General features: G+C 45.8%; 2 protein-coding genes and 1 pseudogene across 2 annotated transcripts; all 3 read right to left on the bottom strand.

The window, feature by feature from the left end:
* Positions 1-1,462: 1,462 nt before the first annotated feature.
* LOC146428332 (natriuretic peptides A) lies at positions 1,463-3,956 on the bottom strand. The gene is made up of 3 exons (XM_085080274.1): positions 3,738-3,956; positions 1,910-2,195; positions 1,463-1,691 (listed from the first exon to the last, which is right to left on the bottom strand). The coding sequence occupies exons 1-3, from the start codon at positions 3,855-3,857 to the stop codon at positions 1,675-1,677; spliced, it is 423 nt and encodes a 140-aa protein (XP_084936400.1). The 5' UTR covers positions 3,858-3,956; the 3' UTR covers positions 1,463-1,674.
* Positions 3,957-7,966: 4,010 nt separating this feature from the next.
* Positions 7,967-8,905, bottom strand: LOC146428331 (uncharacterized; annotated as a pseudogene).
* A 3,009-nt stretch (positions 8,906-11,914) lies between these two features.
* LOC146428330 (C-type natriuretic peptide prohormone-like) lies at positions 11,915-14,096 on the bottom strand. Its single transcript, XM_085080041.1, has 2 exons — positions 13,857-14,096; positions 11,915-12,939 (listed from the first exon to the last, which is right to left on the bottom strand). The coding sequence occupies exons 1-2, from the start codon at positions 13,947-13,949 to the stop codon at positions 12,634-12,636; spliced, it is 399 nt and encodes a 132-aa protein (XP_084936167.1). The 5' UTR covers positions 13,950-14,096; the 3' UTR covers positions 11,915-12,633.
* Between the last annotated feature and the right edge of the window lie 8,020 nt (positions 14,097-22,116).

The raw sequence follows: 22,116 nt of genomic DNA, 5'->3' as shown, positions 1-22,116 counted from the left end.
CAAGGAGAGGCTCTGATGTGATTTGTATCCCACTGTCTGTGGTTTCCTGTTGGAGTGGAGCAAAATTATTCCCTCAAATTAGATTTCTGCCCTTCTTCCCTAGGACAGAACCACAAGGCCCAGTGTGGAGAGGAGCACACAGATCCCTCTTGGCTGCCATGCCAGGCAGTGACTGCGAGGGTGGCTTGTCAGAGCTGTGATGTGTGACATGAGCCCTACTAGAGCATTGCAGCAGCCTTAGCTGTGACTGGCTCTGTGCAGGAGGGCTCTGCACTTAAATTTACCCTTTCCCTGGAGCTGTGCTCCCTGAGAGCTGTTGTCAGCAGCTCTGGAACACCTACCTTGTCCTCACCAGGTAGTGTTTCTGTCCCCAGGGGCATTAAGTCAGAATTGGGCTGTTCCAGCTGAGTCTGTCCTGCTGCTGCCTTCTTAGGCCCTGAACAAGCTTCCCAGGGCAGTCAGGTACTTGGGAATGAGACTGGGAATGGCCTGAGATTCTGAGAATAAGGCTCATGAGGTGCTCAAAATAACACAGTTCCTAGCAGAACATGCAGTCAGTCACAGGACAGTTGTGTTGAGCTGGGCTTGATGCCATTGCTGGGGCTCACGTGGGGATCCAAGCTCTTTGTTCCTTGGGATGCTGAATGAATATGGGTTTTGCAGTGTTACCCTGTTTGCTTGGCTGCCAGAATACATTTTGGGTCAAATTCAGCTCCTTGGTGTGAAATCTAGCAACTAAGGTTAAATAATGCTTAATCAGGTTTCCAGTGTCCCCATTAGCCATGTTAGAAGAGCTCAGTGAGTGGCCATTCCCAGAAAGTCCTAAATCCCACATAAATGTTCTGTACAAGCTATTTGGAGTTGAGTGCTCCCACCTGCCCTCTCATGAGGAATATCATGGTAGGATTCAAACCCTTTGAGAATCCTTCAGGAAAGGCTGGGAATCAGCATCTCAGCCACGTGCAGAGTGAGACAAGACACAGTGAATGATGTATCTTTCTGTTGATGCTCGTAACCTTTATTTGGCCACTGCTAGAAAGCACATACAATGAATTCCCTTTCCTCCCTCTGGTTCTCTTGAAACTTGTGGAGTGTTATGATTTTTCTTATTTCTTTTAATGTAAATTTGCTTACGTGAGGCATTTGTGGCAATTCCTGTGACTGAATAATCTAAATCAGCAAAAGGACTCTCTTATTACTGAAACCCTGTCTATAGGAGGACTAGTCTGGTCTTTCAATGTTAAGCAAGTTGTTTTTTCCTGCTAATCTGTTATAATTTCTCAGTGCAGAGGAAAAGCCTCTAGCGAAAAGCTCATTTTCATTTTTACCAAGTTCACGCTTTCTCTGTCTCATGTAAGTAAAAACCAGGCTTGTAGATACCAGGATATCAATAAAACTTAGGGTTTTGACTTTAGGAAAAGACAAGAAAATTTAATGCAACAGACAGGAGAGAGGTCCAGCATAGATGTCTAATGTGTTAGTTTTATTTAAAGATGATCTTTCGGTGCTAGCGTAAGAAATGTTCTTTAAAAAAAACATCAAATAAATAAATAAATAAATAAATAAAAATAGGAATAACTTTCTGTTGAGGAGCTTAGAAAGCATCTGACTTTCATCTTGGGAGGAAGGGGTACTGTAAAGCATTCTTCAGAGCAGGGAACAGGGAGGTTGATCCTAATATCTCCGGGAACCTGCAAACCAAACATGAAATAAATGTTACTGGAATCTGTTCATGTCATGCTATGTGTCACCATTGTCAGCAGTGCTTGTGAAAAGCCAATCCTAGCTTAAATACTAGGCTCAAATTAATTCCATTCTCAAACTGTGTGCTCTCATTCCGTGAGAAGCTGCTCTCCCCTGTCCTGTGACACTAAAATGGAATCCAGTGAAATGCTCAGGCAGGACTCACCATTGCAGCCCATGCCACTGAGGGAGCCGATCCTATCAATCCTCCTCCCGAAGCAGCCCGAATCTCTCATCATCCTGGGCATCTGCAGCCCCCTCAGCCTCTTGAGGAAGGGCTCCCTGTAGGCCACAGGGGTGTTGGGTGCCAGCCTGGGGTCAGCCTTCTGCTCATCACTGTCGTTGGCAAGCTCCGGCAGGATCTCCTCCTGGGTTTTGGGTTCTTGCAGGTCAGGGTTGGACTCCAGGGCTTCCATCATTGCAAACTTATCCTCCAGTCTCTCCAGCAGAGCCTATAAGAGGAGGATTAAATTAATGAAACTCCTTGTTTTGTGGTCATTTGCTAACTCTTCCAGTCATTCTATTCTGCATTCATCAAAGGTCCCAAAGCCAGCCCTAGGGAGATGTCAGGTTGGATCCCAGCCTTGCTGGGCTCTGTGCTCTGCACTATATCCCTGTTCACAGTAATTCCATCTATGGATTTAAATTCAGCCCACAGTAATTCCTTCTATCTAATTAAAGATAGAGCTTCAGCTAGTGAACTGAATGAAGCTGCTTGTCACCACCAAGTGTATCTTCCTGGCAAGGTTAGAAGACATCTTTGCAGAGAAGAAAAAGCAAGATGTGGGTTGAACAGGGAGGAATCAGCCCACCAGTGGTGCACAGTGTGAGAGAACCTCTAGCCCCACAGCACACTGCCATGCTCTCAGATATTGCTGTTTTGTCACCCCTGGCTATTTCAATGGACATCACCTAGAGAAGCTCTTGGTATTTTCACTAATCTCTGCCCCAGGGATTACAGGATTGCTGCTCCTTAAAGTGACTGAAAATACATGTATGGTAAATTCATGCCTGCTGGGTGATTGCTTCCTGGGTGCCATTCTCTGTCATTTGTAAAACTGTGTGTAACTGGGGTCAGATAACCTCCTCAAAGGCAGCTCAACCGATTAGAGCAATGTAATTGCCCATCTCTAGAAGCTGAACAGAGAGGAGTGAGCCTTATGGCTTGCCTGACAGTGAGTGCATTTGGAAGGTTCTCTTCCTGGGTGCTGGAAACAGTCTAGAGGCAGTTTTAGCTTCAGCTGACACTGTCCTTATGATCTCAGGGAGTTTGTTCTTGGGGCCTGAGAAGAGCTTTGAGAAGCTGGTCACTGGTACTAGCCCAAGGAGAGGTTTGAGCTTCCAGATTCTATCAATCTCAAGCTTGTACTGTGCTGTAACAATGGATTTTCTCTATTACTCGTTAAAATTCTTAGCTGGTAGTTTTATAGCTCTGGAAGCTTTTCTGGATGAGCAGCAGGAAATTATTTTAGCAATCCTCTAGTAATATTTCTAAAAGTTTGTCTTTGGGTGCTTCGCTCTACCTCCCCATCTCTCATCCATCCGCAACCAAATCTCTCAAATTCACAAAGCTGGAGCTGTATGGCTGCCCTGCACCACTGTTCCTGCCAGTTAGTAGGATAGACAGGACACCACCTCAGAGTTTTCTGTTTGCTCTTATGGAGCTACTCTGATGATTTTTTCCTTCTCTGGAACTTTGCTCCTAGGAAGATGTATCTTTAAAAGAAAACTAACCAAAACCCCAAAGCAGATATCCTACAACATCCCAGTTTTAATTCCCACTACTGCCCAGGAGCTCGGGTGAACCAGCACAGGACGATATTACCCCACAGAGCTTTTCTGAACCCCTTTGAAGAGCTGAACCCCTTTATCCCCCAGCAGGTGATGGCTGTTGTGCTTATTGAGGTCTGATCATGCAAAAGGAAGGCAAAGCACCACCTCACACTCTGCTAAGCACCCCAAAAGTTTAAAGCTTGCAAAATGAGAGTCCTCACCTCCATGCTGGCCAGTTCTTTGGCAGGGCTGAGGCTGTAGATAGGGTTGGCTCTGCTGGGCTGGAGCTGGATGAGCAGCAGCAAGAGGAAGCCATAGAGAAATGAGCCTTTAGTATCCATGGCACTGACTTTGCTGGGAGTAGGGAAGTTCAGGCTGTTTCTTCTGGGATGTCCCTTCAAGTCTCTCTCTTCCTTGTCCTGTTGTCTCTCTTCTGAAGCTTGTCTTTTATACTCTTTGGGTGATCCCTGCTTCCTAGGTTATCTGTGGGTTTATCTTGGGCACATTCCAGTCCCACTGCAGGCATGCAGCTCTGTTCAAGGGAAGATTCCCTTTATTAGCTGTCATTAGGCAGCAGCTGCTCTTGCTGAGGAATGTATGTCACAAGTCACTGATTTCATGTCACTCCCCCTCCTCTTGATACCAGGCGCTGTGATTACATAGTCCAGTTGGAAATTCTTAGCAATTTTCTTTCAAGAGACCCCTATGGTCAGATTTACAGAGATGGGAAACAATCTGAACCTGCTCTAAACTTTGCTCAGTTAGAACATTTCCACAAGGAATTTGCGTTTTACAGGGGAAACAACAGGCTTTCTGATGAGTGAAGAGCCAAGAATGAAGAGAAATCGATTTTTAGGACACCTAAAGTATTGAGCACATTTTCATTCTATATATGGAATATGCGCTGCCACCCCTGAAAATCCCAGATTTGGGCTCCTTTCCTTTCCTTTCCTTTCCTTTCCTTTCCTTTCCTTTCCTTTCCTTTCCTTTCCTTTCCTTTCCTTTCCTTTCCTTTCCTTTCCTTCTTTCCTTTCCTTTCCTTTCTTCTTTTTCTTTTCTTTTTCTTTTCTTTTCCCCTTGATATTGAGGTGATATCACCATTGAGACTTTGTTTTTTTCTGATTTGCACCTCGATTTGCACCTCAGTGCAGACTGTAGGGACAGCGAGCACCTCCAGCTCCCTGCAACAGCTGCTGCTGAAAAACAGTTTATTAACAGCCAAATATCTAAATAATGGGATTTCTTTAAGGATCCATGGTAAGACTTGACCCTGCATCAATAAAATGTGAAGAACAGGCGGCCAGATTCAGCAATAATCTTCTTTTTCTGTTGTACAAGAAAGAAACTGGCTCGATGGGAATTTAAATAGGAGGCTTTCGGTGTTGTTTGAAAAGGTATCAGAATCTGTCCCAAAGGAAGGATGGATTTGTGTATATGTGTGTTTTGTGAGGAGTTAAAACAAAATCTGTAATTTAATATATTAAATACGAAAAGTATTTGTTTGTTTCGTTAAGTGCTGAATGTCTTGAGATTAGCTAGAAACTGCCTATTCTGAAATGAGAGATTACAAAAGTACAGATTTAATTCGAATTCCTCTTCCATTTTTGTCTTTGTGCATGTAGTACAACTAAAAATTAATCTTTTTGCAGAAATGCAAGAGAGTTTTAAATCATGAAGCAATGGCTTTTCTTGCATTTTCCTGATGTTTCTTGTTATTCTAAATTGAAACAACAACAAATATCTTAATAAGTTGAATGTCAGTCTAGTAATAATTTGTTGACTATTTGTATGAACACAAATCTTGAAAGAGTCTCCTGAATACACTTTCAAAATGAAAATAAAATGATAAACTATTTCCCATGTCTTAAATGTCTTAACATGGTGTTAATGTGCAAATATGTGCACGTACTGTTCACATGATCAGCTACCAAAATTACACTAGAAAGGACATTCTCAAGGTTTTGAAGTCTCACTCAAATGCTATTTTTTCCTAATATAGCCCCAAGTCAGCCCCAACTCTGTGTGCTCTGATTAAGCCCTTTATTATAAGAGCTCTCTCTATTTTTCCTCAATTCTTTAATTTTTTCAGAACATGGAGGCAATACTAGTTTTTTGGGTTATTGTGTGCTCCAACACTTTCTTATTTTATGCTTTCAGAAAAGAACTGATAGCTTATTTTTTAAATTAATGCTTTATACTGCAGTGTCTGTATAATACATTAATTAGTTACAAGTATTCTCTTCCTGCTGGTCTTGCTGTATGTTTGTTTGTGCCAAGATGTAACTTTGTTTTGTAAACTGCAAAAGTGGAAGAAGATAAACCAGAATTATTCATTAATTTTGAGTGTCCAAATGAGGATAATTAGAACTCGTTGTTGTATATTTTGTTTCTTTCCTTTCACCCACTGCCCACACACTAAGGATTCTCTAGTGCTCTCTCTGTACAAAATCATTCTGTAGGTTGCTCTGAGTTTTGCTTTGTGTCTGTGTTTTTTTGGTACAGCAGCAAGAAATTTGGCACAAACCCAGCAGAGAAATTGAGGGGCACGATATTAATCTCAAGTGTGAAATATTTTGCTGCCCTTGTGAAACAATCTAATTTTCCAGGATTTTAGTCATTAAGTCCGACTCTGAGATACTCCTTTCTTTACTGGTTTCTTCCTTTTCATCTTCTGTGTTCCATGGCAGATAAATAAGATGCAGCAGCAAGACTTTGCCTTGACAATACTTTTCCAAGTCAGGGAGATTTTGTGCTCTATTTGATGTACTGTGTAGTGAAGTGTAGAATGGGATCAAATGGCTGCCTGCCACTGTAGCTGTTGTATTTTCACAGCCAAATTCTGCCTGTAATTATCCATCTTGCAGCTCTGCCAAAGCAAACGGAGTGTGAAATGTCAGAACTCAGCTCATCATTGTTAAAGCTGTAAAACTCACTTGTAGCTATGAAACTCACTTTGTTTGTTTGTTTGTTTGTTTGATCTCAGTATCATCACCTATAAATTAAGATGGATAAATTAATATGGTGAGTTAATATGGTAAATTAATATGAACTTTAGGCTTTATAGCACAGCAGAGGAGAGTCAAGATCCAGGTGTTGGCCATGCTCAGCAGGACATTTTGCCAGTAGAACATCTGCCTTAACAGGGCAGCAGGTTCTCCTAAAAGCTCACCGTGACTGGTTTTAGGGCTGGGAATCTGCTGCATTTCCCCAGCACCTCAGGGCATGGGAGGGGAGGTGTGGGGACATTAGGACACCTCTGGTGGCTCAGGTCAGAGGGAGAGCACCGAGGGTGCTGCTGGCAGCCTGTGGGTGGATCCTGTGATGAGCAGGATGGACAGAGCTCCGCTGAGGTGACATTGCCCCTTCCCCAGCAGAATGATGCCCTGTCCTTGTTTTTCAGCCCTGGAAGGCTAAGGATGGCAAAGCTGGGGTTGGTGCTCTGTGGGTTCCATCTGCTGATGGTCAGACCTGCCCCGAGTGCTGCCCTAACCTGCTGCACATCCTCCTGCTGGTGTCCATCCCGGGCTGAGCAGGGTCAGCTGGCTGTACAGAGCCTCCTGCTCCGAGGAAAAGGCTGGATTTGGACTCCTTTCAAAACCTTTGACAAAACCATGCCACACCCCACCTGGGCTCTCTTTCTCTGCATTTCAGTTAGATTGAGAAGGAGATGATGAGGCCATCAGACAACAATCAAACCAGAAATGTAAAAATGTCTGGAGTGGCCATGCCGCAATTAAGCAGTGCCTCACTTTTTCCAAGGTGGGGAAATTAATTTTCATCCTGAACACGGATTGTTTCCCCCGGTGATTGGGATATATTCTCTCCGTACTGCGGCTGCCCCTTGCTTTGCTGGGCTCTCCAGGCTGCCGGAGCCCCGGGCTGGCAGGGTAGCCCGGCGTGGCCAGCGCTGGGCGTGCGGGGCGACTGGCGTCTGTCCCGGGTGCTGAAGCCCTGCAGGGCCTTTTCCCGCAGTCCCAGCCGCTGCCAGATGTGTTTTTAAAGAGATGGAGCCCCTCTGTCCCTGGTCCATGCAGGTCTGCCGTGCCAAGCCGGGCGCTGCCAGCAGGTTTAGCCCAAGGCACAGGGGAGTGTAGGACATACCTGGGATTGACCCCAGCCCGTCCCCAGCTCCGGGAAGGATTCCCTGCCAGCAGCATCGGGAAAGGCATCCCGGCTCGATACCACTGCCCCAGGGCTGGCAGTGCCACCTCAGGGCAGCGTGGAGGGTCACTGGCACAGCCCTGCAAGGATGCAACCACAATCCTTCTTTCTGCTGCAACCACAATCCTTCTTTCTGCTGCGACCCTCCGGAAAAAGGCTTGTCCAGCCCGGGTGGGTGTTGTGGCCAGGGTCAGCAGCGAGCCCTCAGGGCAGAGCGAGAGGAGAGCTCTGCAGGTGATTTCTGTATCCTCTGACTGTTTGCTAAGCCGCGACTGAAATAAAAAAACACTCAAAAAAGGCAATGTAGGCTTTGTACAAAGTTTATTGTTCCTACTGGCGTGGCGGCTCCCCGGGCAGCCTGGTGGGGTGGTGTGGCTGCTGAACGCCGGGCTGGAGGCTCAGGAAGCTCCTGAGAGCCTGTCCAGCTTCAGCTTCTCCCTCTGCACCAGAAACCTGTGAAAGAAGTGTCGAGTGCTGCAGGGAAGCCGCTCCGAGGCTTTCAGCGGGACAGCGGGACAGCAGGACAGCGGGACAGCAGGACAGCGGGACAGCAGGACAGGACAGCGGGACAGCAGGACAGCAGGACAGGACAGCAGGACAGCAGGACAGGACAGCAGGACAGCAGCAGCTCCCGGCGGCTGCCCTTGCCTGCCCCACTCCTCCCCGGCACCTCAGGGCTTTGTGCTGGTGACATCCCAGCCCCGTCTGCACACCGAGCCTCCCCATCCTTGTCCCAAAGCAGCAGGAGAAGGGTCTGAGGGAGGAGAGGCTCCTCCGCGGGCTCTGTCCCTCCGGGCTCAGCACTGGGATGTCCTCCCGGCCACTCTCCGCCCGCGGAGCTCCACTCGGAGCAGCTCTCAGCCCCGAGCACCGGCTCGGCTCCCCTTCCTCTGCCTGGAGCTGCCGCAGCGACTCCAGCAGGTCCCGAAGAGGGAAGGAGAGAGGGACAGGGAGCCCCGCTCCTGCCACTTGGCCCCGGCGAGGCGGGTGCGGATAGCCGCCCCTGGAGCCCCGGGACCTGCGGGGACAGCAGCTCCGCGCTGAGCTCCTCGGCAGCCTGCGCTGCTGCCCTCGGCACGGCGGGGAGCAGGGACCCGGGAACTGCATCCTGTCCTATCCTATCCTAGCCTATCCTATCCTATCCTATCCTATCCTATCCTATCCTATCCTATCCTATCCTATCCTATCCTATCCTATCCTATCCTATCCTATCCTATCCTATCCTATCCCCATCCCCATCCCCATCCCCATCCCCATCCCCATCCCCATCCCCACACCATATTTCTCCTTAGCCCATGGATATCTCTCCTCATATCCCCGCTCTGCCCAGCGGGAGCTCAGCTGCCTCCTGCCAGATCCCTGCAGGAGCCAAAGTGCCTCACTGTGCCCTGTGGCTGCCATAAGAGAGCTGGTTGCAAGTGGCCCCACAGGCGACCCTCCAGGAGCTGAGGGTCTTGGCTGCAGCAACTGCTCCAGAGGGAGGGAACTGCCCTTTGTCATCTCCCCTCCTGGCAGAAACCATTTGCCAGTGATTTCCCCTCCCTCCCCACCCCAGCACTGTTAGGCAGGAGTGGATGAGTGAAAGAACTTTGCACTTTCAGTATGTTTGCTCTGCCTCACACACACAGGAGCTGAGAGCTGGGTTGATTTCCCCTCCAAGGGGCTGAGGGATGGATCATTTGTCCATAGGGGAGACAAGTGGGAGGAACTGAAAATGTTCATCTGTCTGCAGCAGCCCTTGGGACAACAGCTTTTTCTTTGTATACAAATTTTTGTGCTGTGTGAGTAAACCATGTTTTGGGACTTGGGTTTAGGAGATTTTCCTTCCTTGGGAGTTCATCTGGTGATGGTTCTCTGTCATTGCCAACAAACCCTTCCCTCTGTAACCAGCAGAACAGCAGGCAAGGTCCTTTCACTCACCACCTGGGTAATATTAAAGCAATTTAATAGCCTCTGCCTTCTGCCCTCCTCATTTGCTTAGAATGGAAGCAAACCAGCAATATCAACTGGTGTGGGACAGTGATTCTTGCACCCAGCTGTTTCAACAGCTGGCAAGTGGGTTTGTTTAAAGCAACACAGCAAAGAAGAAGCTGGCAGAGGAAGGAGATGTGTGTTCTGAAAGTGCAGTACCTGAATGAAAGAACAGCACCTCAGGTGAGAGTGTTATTGTTGACAGGGAATGAAAGCAGATCTGGGTGAGGATGTGCATTATCCTCAATTTTGTGTGAACTAAAGACAGACAGGAGTGGAAAGGGATAAAGCAGTGAGACTGAACAGGATCTGTGTGATGATCAAGGGGAATAAATACAACTGGCTCTCAATTAATAAGCTAGCCAGAAATGAGTCTTGAATGAAACCCAATCTTGATTGCTGCCTAACACCACTTAAAATCAGGTATCCCAAAAGCACACACATTTGAGAAAGATATCTCTATGTTCCTTTCTCTGTAGAAGTAGTTTTATTGGAGGCTTTTCTCCTCAGCAGCTTCTGTAACCCTGGTCTGTAAATTCATGCACTGCTGCTTAGCAAAGATGGAAATTGCACAGCTAGAGATGAACTTCCCAATTGGCACCTTCACTTCAAAGCTTAGCTTTGATTATTTAAATGCTAATAGAACTCAGAAAATTACCTAAAGTACAAACACACCTGGCTTCAGTCCTAGGGATCTAATTATAGAGCCTTTTATGTGAAACAAATTGTTCTTGCCTTCAGAAAAGTGCCTTTTTAAAATGTTCCCACAAAATGCCAGGTGATGGGATGGCACATTACCAGCTCGACTTCTGTCATTGTAACTCTTATCTGTTCCTTATTCATCTTCTGTAGGATTCTGTCCACAAGTGCTCACAGCTCAGACTTCAACTTCCTCTGCCCTCTGTTATTTTTCTGCCAATAAACCTCAGTATCACTTATCCCTCACTGGGTTTTCAGTGAAATTTCAACATGAAGAAGCCTTCATGCCAGTGTGAACATCCCTGCTCTAGAGTTACTGAGAGCTGGGAACAAGCTTTGGACTCAGGATTATTAAAAAGGAGGCTCTAACCTTCCCACCAGCACCAGCTTTTCATACTGGTTGTGAAAAATGAGTATTTTTTGACACCCTGATGTCCGTGGGCTGTGTGGATGAACCTTTCCACCACATGGGCTGAAGCTGGGCACAGCTGAAGAAGAACTCTAAAAAAGCTGAATGTTTTCTGTTAAGCTCCCCCAAGTAAGCAGGTGTCTGCTGCTTCTTAGCCTAAGTAAATAGCTGGTTTTAAGCCTTGTATAGGCTGGCTATTGGTATGGAATTATGCTGGAAGATGAAAGAATAAAGCAGTTTCTACTCTGGACTTTAATTCTTTATTTGACTGCTGAAAATCTTAATTTCTTGCTTTTTTTTTTTTTTCCTTAGGAAAGGCAATACAGAGTGTAATAAATTCATTATATGGACTAACCCATCATTGGAGAGCTTATACTCAAGGCTGTCTGTAAATGGCAACAAATAGCTGTTCAGGGCATTTTCACAGCTGCTGCTGCTTTGTTGTTAATGTTAGCTTAAACAGATTAACTAGCAAACAGCATAAGACCTAACCAAAAATATCAGAGAAAGAAGCCTTCAGGGTATGTTTTTCAATTTTCTTCTCAGTGCTTTGAAATACCTGGATCTGCCTATGGAAGAGTAGGGTGCCTTTGAATTTCCTTTAAAGAATGGTATATTGTTTTGGGGCTGGTTTTTTTGGGTTTTGGGGTTTTTTTGTTTGTTTTGTTGTTGTTTTTTTGTTTTGGTTGGTTGGGGGGTTTTTTTGTGGTTTTGGTGGGTCTTGTTTGGTTTTGGGGTTTTTTGTTTTTTGTTTTTTTTGTTTTTCAGGCTTTTTTGGTTGGTTCATTGTTTGGTTTGGTTTCCTTCATGTTTGTTTGTTTTGGGATTTTTTTGTTGTGGTTTTTTATTTTTTGTGGTTTTGTTCATTTTGGTTTTTGTTTTAACAAGATGAGGTGTGCTACTTAGAAACATCTGTTTTCCTCTGTCAGTGGCAGATCTAAATACAGAGTCACTGCTTTCCAGTGATGTCTGCTAACAGAGCTGCCCTTCATTTAAATTGTGGGTCAAATACTTGGGTTTGTGTCCTGATTTCTGTTTACCACACACTGCAGCCCTCCAAAATGCTCCTGAATCCCACTGTCTAACTGCAAACTGGGGTTTTGCTCCAGGAATTAAACATGGACAAATCACACAGCAAAGGCTTGAAGCAAATTCCTTACATTATGGGAAACATTTTATTACGTGTGATATAATAAGACTTGTTTATTTATACATTCAGTGCACAAGCAGTACAAATGGGGTGCTTTGTGATTAATTTTCACAAATCACTCTGATACAAACAGGCAGCACAGCAAAGGTGTGTTCTGCTGGAATTCAGGGGAGAGCTGGGTGCAGTTTGCTCAGTGGATGGATTGCTGGGGCCAAAGTGATAAAAGAGCTGAACATCTCATGGAAAGGCAACACATCCTTTGAAACCCCAAAGTCAATCCTGTCAATAAAGAAGAGGAATAAGTAATAGCAAGAGAAGTGTACAGGATTTCACACATGGAAATTAGCTGATTTCTAAATGTTCTACAGCCAGATTTAGCTCCACTGCTCTGGTCAGAGTTTGTCTGGACTGAAACAAGTATCCCCAGGGAGCTGGTGAGAAATCTCTCTGATATTCTAAGAAATGATGAAATGCTCACAGCTGACTCAGAGGAAGGAGGGAAAGCAGAGGTGTGGCATTCACAGGTTTTAAGTTATATCTGATGACAGTGAATTCTGAGGAAAATAAAATAGTAAACTGTGTTTGTGACAGGAGGGTAAAAGTTACTTCAGGCACCATTTCCTTGAAGCTGAACTAACTCTGCTTTTTTGCATATTTCTAAAAGTTATTCATGAATACACAGACCAGCATCTCTGGCTTTCTCTTACCATGGCTGATTCTTAAAGAGTCAGCATCCCAGTCCACTGAGTGAGCCAATTCTGTCCAGCCTGACCCCAAAGCAGCCCCTGGAGAGACCCTTTTTGCTCCTGCCTCGGAATCTGCGGGATAAATTCAGGAGGTCGCTGAGGAATCTCTGCATTGCTCCTTCCCCCATGGAAATGCTCTCAGGCTGCTCCCTGCTGGTTTGGATCCACTGCAGCTCAGTGCCTTGCTGATCAAAGATATCTGCTGGCATGAAGTCATCTTGCTCGTGGTTCCTCTCTTCTGAGAGCAGGGGATGCTCCAGGTCCTCATCTAACAGCTTGGACAGACTCTGGGAAAAGGGGAGAATAGAAGGTGGAAAGAGGAGAAGGAGCAGTTTAGGGAATTCTAGGAGCAGTTTAGGGAATTTTGATTATTTCCATATAAGCCATACTTAGTTTAAGGACATCTTTCTGAGTTGACAGACTGCCAGTTAAGTCTTTCCTGGAGTGGGGATGTGGCATAAATAGTGAAAAAGTTGAAAAAGACCTGGTAAGGTGTGAATAAGGAACAAGAAAAAAAAAGTTGATACCTAAGAGAATCAATGCAATGACAGGAGATATGCTGGAATTGTTGCTGAAGGATTATATTATATGTTTCTCTACACACTGGGAAGTTACTTCATATGCAGTAACATATCAGCTCCCCAGTGCTGAAATATGTTTTCCTAATGACTTGGAATTCCTGCCCAAAAAGATACACACAGGCAAACATACACACTTCCTCTTTTCCTTGTATTCTACACCTGGCAGTGGCAAGCAGGAGCTGCACAGCTGAGCTGAGGAGGAGATCCTGCAGGTACAACCCATTAATTCCTTTTCCAGCTAAAACCAGGGGCTTCAGGGAGGAGCATGCAGGTGGCTGCTCTAGGGCTTTAGATCACAGTCCTCCCAGGATAATTTCTTTTCCTGCAAAAGCTTATTGCTTCACTCAGTCACAGGAAGATGCTAAATGTACAATTCCCTAACTGAAACCACAGGGAAAAAAAAACCCAAACATTTTCCTTTCAATTGCCTCGTGATTAGAAAATTAAATCCAGTAATCAATTAATTTCCCCCATTTAACACCTCTGTGTCTGCCCACCTCAGCACCCCTGCTGTCATGATGTCTCTTTAAGTTGGGGTTGGAAGAAACAGAGCTCACCTGATGTGTTTAATTCCTACAGAAGCATCAGCTCCTTTCAGCTCTGTCGAGCAGCCAGTCACTCACCTGTGAGCTGGAAATGGATCTGGCCTCTGCCTGGTTTTGACTGCCAACAAGCAGCAGGAGGAATCCAGGGTAAAAAAGAAGTTTCAGATTCATTTTCTCGTTTTGGTGTCTCTGCTTTCCCTTCCCTCAAGTCTCTCCAGCTCAGTGTTGCTCTGTGTCTCCAGCTATCAGCATTTATATCTTCCTCCAACCCCTCCCAAGTCTACCTTTTGAGTTCCTGCTAGTGCAAGGATTGGTTTGAGGTTTTGATCTGTTTTCATCCACCCAGGAGGAGGAGGGAGGAAATAGTTCTCTTTTCTGATGGTGAATTAAAGGAGCATTTTCCACTTAGGCAATGCAGCATCATTGTGCTGTCTTGGTGCCACTGATGTGCATTCAGCTCAGAGCTCCTTGGGCTGATTGCTAAACCTTCCCTTTTCACCCAGAGATAAATAATTGTGAGAAAACTATAAAGAGAATCAGGAAGGGAATGCTATCCACTACACATTCACCTGGCTCCTTTGCCACTGTGAAGCACCAAACCAGAGGAATGGGGGGCTAAGAAAATAATCTGTGTAAGAACTGAATGTTATCACATAATATTATTTTATAACTTGATCATATAACTTGTTCATATGATGTTATTGACTTAAGAGATGAAAGAGTGTGATTTGGAGAAGAAGGGAAAACCAAGAAAGATGATAAATTGCAATAACAAGGTTATTATTAAATTGCAAAATTTATCATATTAGAAGTATGATAAATTGCCTGAGTGGCAGTGAGTGTGGCCAAAACCAGGTTGACAAGGACAGACAGCTTCTACAAGGCTTGAGGAATACATTCCTCTTTCCCTGGATCCATCTTAAAATATTTCCTTTCTGTACTCTTTCTCAGTCCATTGTGCACAATTTATATTAAATATTAAATCAGCCTGAAAGGAAGAACAGGCTTGAAATTTGGCTTCACTGAAAAATTGAATTGTTCCTGAAGATGCAATAATACAATCTTGCCCTTTCATGGCATTTTTGCTCACATGTGATGCACAGAGCTAAAGGCCACCAATCTGGATCTACATGGAGGAAATGGAAATTAAAGACCATCTGGCATTTTTCATCTGATATTTGAGTTACTGAAAGCTTGGAAAGCAGTTTTCAGGATCAACTTGTTGGTTCTGGAAGCTTGGAAAAAACAATTCTGTGGTGTGCCAGCAGGTTGAATGTCTTCAATGGTTGTTTCATGTGCAGATCAGTTTAAGACAGAATTTTTAAGTGTCTCCAGAAATGGGTGTTGGAAGAAGACAGCTTGTAAACATCTCTCTGTGATGGAAAGGGAAGTCTGATTTTATTATATTGTTGGGAGTTTTGTGTTGCTGATGTTGATAAAAACCACATTTGATATGAACCTCATTAGTAATGAAATCATCATTGCAGAGGTTTGAGGTTTGCAGTTCACAGGAAGAGAAGGTCAGGGCAGTTTCAGGTTCATCTCTTCTCCTCTGCAAAAGCCCAGGATTGGTTTGTTGGTTTGATTGGATTGTCACAGGTGTATAATGAGGATAATAAATCTTCTGGACCTCAAGACCTCTGAAGCTCTTTTGGGGTATTTCTGAATTGTATCTCTGGTTCCTGTTGGACATTCAAACACTAGCACAATCCTTATCTATGACTGTGTTTGTAAAAGATTAATTAAGGCTGGACAGGACTTCCAGTGGTGCAATTTTGTGCTAAAGCAGAGCCAACTTAGATGAGATTTCCCAATGCCTTGTCAAGTTGAATTTTGAAAACCTTCAAGAAACAACAATTTACCAACATCTACTTGGAATTTTCCCTGTTGCAATTTGTGTTGATGCCTCTCCCCCTAATGCATTGCAGCTGCATGCTGTCCACAAGCCCAACAGAAGGATTTTCCATCTCCCCAGACAATGCCATCCCATGTGAGTGTGATTCAGAGAGTGCTGCAAGGGCAGCTTCAGTCCAGGTGGTCCACAGCTGGGCTCAGATCAGATCTGGTGCAGTGGCAAGAAGTGGTTAGAAAACAGAAATCCATCCAGCAAATATCTCTGCTTTACATTCCAGATCTTCTCAGGGCTCAGACTAGCATCAAAACTCAGTGTCTGAATATTCACAGAGATTAATAATTGAGGTGGTGCAGCTAACATGGAGACCTCAGCACAAACATCAGCCTGTAAGAAGGGAGGAACCCCTGCAGACAGCAGGAAATATTTTGGAGGTAGGAAATGGCTTTGTGCCCATTTCTGAAGTGTTCCTTTCTATGACAAGTCCTTCACACAGGGTGGAAGGAAGCAGCAAGAAGGCAGCAGGATGATGTGTGCTGCTCATCTCCAACAGCAAATTGTTTCATAGCTCCCTGAGATGTTTCTCCTGAACCAGCAGAAATCTGATCAAAGAGTAGGATTAGGGCAAACTATTCCTCTGAGGCTATTCCTCACCTCCTGATCCTCACCTAATTCCTGACCCTCACCTGATTCCTGACCCTCACCCCATGAGGAAGCAGAGCTCTGAAGCTGACAGCTCATGGCTTAGGGAGGCATTGTCAGAGCACTGCTCAGTAACTCATCTTCCTCCTTCCTTCAGCCTCCCTGTCCTTCCAGCTGCTCAGGCCAACATTCCCTGGCTGGCTGAAAGGGCAGGGATTGTCTGCAGTGCTTTCATCACAGTGGGATTGCTGAGTCCCTGAGGGCAGCTGGCACCAGGAGCTCCTCACAGAGACACTGACATTTAGCTGTGATCTCCCAGCATTTCCCTGCTGTTCCCCTGCCCTGCCCTGTCCCCAGGGGGCTGAGCTGAGCTGGACAGGCTCAGAGCTCAGCATCACCACTAGCCCAGGTCTGGCTGCTCAGTGCTCAGAGCCTGGAGCTCTGTTTGCTCCTCCCTGCCTTTGGGGATGGGCTGGCAGCAGGGACACAGGGGACACAAGGGACCCAGGGGACACAGGGGAGCTGCAGCAGCAGCTCTGCCTTCTGAGAAGGGACTGAGCCCATTCCCCTGGGCACAGCTGGGGTGAATTGGCTGCAGCACAGCCCAGAGGGGAGTTTGGAACCTGCTTTAGGGCTGGCTGGGACTGGGAGGAGCTGGGATCTCCTGGTGTCTCAGATAGCCCATCCAGGGGGAATAAACCAAGCCTTCCCCATCAGGTAACTCAGAAAGAGCTTCCCTTGTGGGCTGGTCATCCCCTAAAGCCACTGAACACTGTCCTGTCTCCTCTCCTGTCCTGCAGCAACTTCTGTGGGACAGTAAAGGGCAATAAAGGGACAGAGTCAGTGCTGGCACTACTCTGCTCTGGGGTCCCAAACATGGATTTACCTTTGATTTGCTCACTAATTAATGCTCAATGATCTTTTTGAATGGATGAAGAGGGGATGTTTTTCTCTCTAGCCCTTTGACACAAGAAGGACAAGGAGGGCAGCAGGCTGGCATTAAGCAGCAGCTGTAGGTGATTCTGGAGCATTAGGTTTTGATGGCAAAATCTTAATATTAGGTTTGTTAGGCACATTTATCACATTCCTCTGATGCTAATGAAGCCCAACAGGGAACCTGCAGTGAGGGAGGGGAGAGCCTAACATGGATCCTAAAATGGATCCTCAAACAAAGAAGAACAAGCTGAGGAGCTCAGAGCAATGGCACAAGAGTTCTGGTCAGTGCTTGGTGAGAGGCAGATGCTTAAAGAAGTATCTTGTTCCATAAATCCTCACCTGAAACTCTTTTTTTGGCTCAGCTTCCTCTCTAGCAAAATGAACAGCATCAGTTCATCTTGTTTTGGAAAAAGTGGGAATGTCTACATGGGCAAGTAGAGACACTGCAGCTGAAACATGGATTAGCTGTGCATGGTTCTCAGCCATGCAGGTCTTTTCAGTCTTGAGGCAGCCATTCCTGCTTCCCTGTGGTCTTCAGCTTGGATCTGAGAAATTCATAGGCTGATTTTGCACTAAACTGCTCAGAATCCAAGGTTTTCATTCCCTGTGTTGCATGAGACACCTTTGGTGTTTGGAGTGAGGTCTGACTTGTCTCCATGGTTTTGCCCTGCTGTGGAAAAGCTGGAATTTCAGCGGGAGCAGCTGCACTTGGGAAAGCTGTGGTGTCAGTCTGCAGCTCCTTACTCTGACAGGACAAATCCCCAGCTGTCTGGAGCTGGTTGGGACATTTCCCCAGCCCTGCAAGAAGGTTCCTCCTTCGAGATCCCATCTGGGCTCCTCACTTTGTTATTGAGGTGTGTGGTGACCTCTCCTGGTGAGTGCAGAACAAACCTTAAGCTCCAGAGCAACTTGTGCCTGAAACAGAGAAAACAGAGCAGCAGGATCATTGATAAAATGCTCACTTGGTAATCAAACCCATGGTCCATGCACAAAAAAAGGGGCTGAGAGGCTCTTTTTCAGGGCTTAGCCCTGGAGGTGTGAGTGCTCACACCTTGGTTTGTGTGTGATAGCTGAATGGTTGTGCTGATATTTCAAATGGTATTTGAATGTCACATGGATGGCTGAGCTTAGTTCAGCACTAGATGTGTTGATCTGCATTCTCATCATGGATTTTGCACAATGTAAGTTTGTGTGAGAAGAGATGGCTGTGGGGAGGACATTTCTCAAGCTTTTTTTTTTCTGGCATAACACTTGCCAGGAGTTTCTCTGCAGCTCAGCTCAGCCTGGCCCAGCTGGGAACAGTGTCACCAGTGCCCATTGATCAAGGTTTCCTTGCCAAGCAGCCAAATCGAGGGGCAAGGGGTCACACCATCCCATGGTGCTATTTATTGCTGCATGCCACTTGTCAGAGCTGAGTGTGCAGGAGGAGAAGCCATTTCTAGAAATGGCTAAACAGCTACAGGAATGAAATGGCACCTGTCCTAGGAGTTGCAGTGGTTGTTTACTTCCCTTCTGCCTCCCCTAACAGACTGCTGATGAGCCTAAAAATAACCTAACTAGCTAAAAATGTGATCATTACATAAAGGCTGTCCTCCACAAACCCTTGGTGGGTTTTGTTCAGCCTGGGAGAGTGGCACTGTACATAACCTCAATTTTGTATTCCCACAGTAGGATCCCAACTGCCGGTACTTTTGACACTTCTCAGATCTGTGGACTTTGCCTGACTGCAGAGTGGTGTAGGTCAGTCAATATGTTTTGAGAACAGGGATGTAAACCACCCTGATTTTGTTTGGCATTCATGTATGTATTATTCTTCTTCCTGCTAACATTTGTGGTCCTTTTCATCAATGCTTCTCAACAGCTCAGGTACAACTGCCCACTTGCATGAATCCACAGCTCTTATTGTGATCAGAGGGCAAATCCTTCATGCCAAGCACTGAAAGCAGCTGGCTGTGCCAGGGAGGCAATCCTGGAATTCTGCACTGGATCCACATTAGGCTTCATGGGAAGACAGAGCCTCTTCCTGCCCTGGGTGGGTGAGCTGTGCTGGGAAGGGTGCAGCTTCCCCCAGAGCTTCAAGAAGCCACTCCAGGGGGCTCAGTGTGGCTGTGGTGGCTCTTATCACCCCCTGTTCTCGATTTGACAACCCTGCTTTGTTTTCCCAGAAAACACTCGCTGTGTTTGCCAAGCTTCTGGAAATAGCTGCAGCCTTCAGTGGTGCAGGGTGGTGTGGCTGGGGGCCAGAGGGGAAGGATATTTTAGCTGTTGCTTCTCAGCCCAGCGTGATGGGCGAGCAGCCTCTCAAAAACCAGCACTTCTAAAGCTGTGATAAGGTGCTCAGGCTACAGGGTTGGAGTCTGTTCATGCTTGAGATAAACCCCACAGCCAGTGCCACTTTCACACCTCCCCTGTCACACCAGGCACCCCCTGCTCCTGCTCTTTCCAGCAGGCACCAGTGGGTTTTGCTGCACAGCCTCAGCACGGGGGGATGAAGCCCTGTGCTGCTGTCCCCAGGGGCTGCACAGCTCCCTGTGCCCTTGGGGTGACATTGAGCTGCTCAGAGGGAATGCTGCGGGGTGGGAGAGATTTGTCACCAAGGATTGTCACCCAGAGCTTTGGACTCGAGCACTTTCCCTTGGGATGCTCTGGATAAATGGGGAATGGGTGGAGTGGTGTGTGCCAAGTGTGAGCTGGGGGATGGACAGTGCTGCTTCCCCAAGGGTGCAAATTTGGGTGCAAATTTGGGTTCAAACACCAAATGCATTCTCTGAAACAACAGAAATCAGAGGCAGGCAGTTAAACCTGCCTGTGGATGCTGAGGAAAGCAATGATTTCTCCCGAGTTACTTGCAGTGTCTCACTCTGTAAAAGTTAATTTGGAGTCAATTGTTTAGAGTCTGTGGGCTGGCAGAGTTTTCTGGAATCACAGAACTTCATTTAATTAATTTACAGGGACAAAAGATCCTTCTGTTAAGCAACTGAATGCCACTAGAAAACTGAAGCCTTTGGGGCTGTGCCAATGGGCAAAAGAATCATTCCTGTAATCCAGATAGTTAAATGACTGCAAAACCCAGAGCTTAAACCAATCCTGCAGGATGAGGACAGATTCAGAGTCTTCCATCTACACATATGGTGTCAGCTTCAGCTCACAAAAGTGCTGCTTTTAATGGTAAGATGTGTCATTCCCACACTGCCAATGGATTTATATGGATGGGGAAATGAACAGAATTTTTCACCAAGGTTCTCTCTTCACCAAGTGATTGGAGAACTAAGTTAATAAAGTTAGTATGACTGTCAACCAGATTGAGAAGCCAAAAAACTGGTCACTGCACAGGTACACTGCAGTTCTCTCTCCTTCTCTCGAGGTGTTTCAGTCCAAACCTTGCAAGATTTTCAGCCTATATGGGACTAAACTCTCTGCTGTTATAAATGCAACAGCTCTATAGTTGCAGGGAAGGCTTTGGCTGTTTGCACACATAAAACCATCACAGCTCCCAGTGAGCACAGTCAGCTTGGTGTCAGCAAGTGGCATTTTTGCACAGTTTGTACTCAGTGAGCAGTCAGGTTTGAGCAGCAGCTGCACTCAAGGGCTGTGCAGTGTGTCTGTGAGTGCATGATAGATGTAGGAAATGTTGGACTCACTTTGCTCCATGACCTGTTAAAAGGGAGCCCCAGATGCCACCCTGAAGCCAGAATCAATCACCCCAGGTGACACTGCTGTGCCCCTCTGCAGTGAGTAGAGTGTCCAAGTGTAGATTGAATCTGTGTCTCTCTGGAATTCCTGATCAGGGGAGCAATTTGTTCTGTGCATCCTTTCACTCTTTGCCCCAAACTGGGCTCTGTCTGCTCTGCTTTTAAAGTGGGATGAGAAAGCTATGCAAGAATAAAGGGAAATGGAAAGGTGGGGTAAGAATACAGCCACACAACCTGCTTTTTGTAGAAAATAGTGCTTCAGTGCCCTCTGAAACATGGGAGAACCCTCCAAGGGGACTTCATTTAAGCACTCAAAACCTGTCTGAAAAAACTGCTTTATGAACAGTTGCCTATTCTTTAAATCTCTTCCCTGTGTTTAGTTCAAACCCATCAGTATGGGTTGCACAGCAGACAGAGGTCACAGAACCTCAGACAAAATGTTTTTAGCGTCCCTTTCCCACTGGAGATTCTTCACATAACTTCTGTGTTGCTTGACCAAGAGGATTTGGTTTCCCCTGTCACCCCCCTGGGGATAACAGAGCATTTTTGGCGTGGTGTTGAAGTGTGAAGAGCACTGTGAGCCATGACATCATATCTCAGGCCAGAGCAGAGCAGGAAATGAAATATTGGCCACGGGAAGAATGAACATTCTTCAGCCCAGATAGGTCAGATGCACCTGACAAGTCTAAGAGGACAAGGAGATCTTTCACACTTTAGCACATGATGGTATTTTAGGGCAGAGAGGTGGTTTGTGAGGGGCAGAGGTGAATCAGGGTGCAAATCCTCTGGATGACATGCTAATAAATCAGAGCTGCTCTCACACAGCAAGGGGGTAAAGCAAATATGGGCCTGAATACCTAGACTGCTGCAAATCTGTCCTTTATTTAACTCTGAGAGGATTAAAATTAATTCTGTGTCCCAACTTCCAATCACAGCTGGAACAGTAATTCCTTCTAGATATATCAAAACTACCAGTGAGAAAATGGCTTTTTTGGGGGTTGGAAGGGAAGAGAGATGGTAACAGGAGAAAAATAGCAAACTGCATTTTCTAGAAAATGTAATGGTGTTTTACAAAACCAAATCATTATAAATATTGGTGCATAAACTGAATAGTTTCACCTACTTTTAACTGATGTAAAATGGAAGATTAGTCAGTCTAAAAAACAATTTTTAAAAAGGGTGTCAGGGAGGTTTATAAGCTAAATTATCTGTGAGT

The sequence above is a fragment of the Lichenostomus cassidix genome, chromosome 21 (genome assembly GCF_008360975.1).
Source record: "Lichenostomus cassidix isolate B80296 chromosome 21, HeHo_3.0, whole genome shotgun sequence".
Lineage (NCBI taxonomy): Eukaryota > Metazoa > Chordata > Aves > Passeriformes > Meliphagidae > Lichenostomus > Lichenostomus cassidix.
The sequence above is the reverse complement of the archived record's forward strand: the minus strand, read 5'-3'. Positions and strand labels throughout refer to the sequence as shown.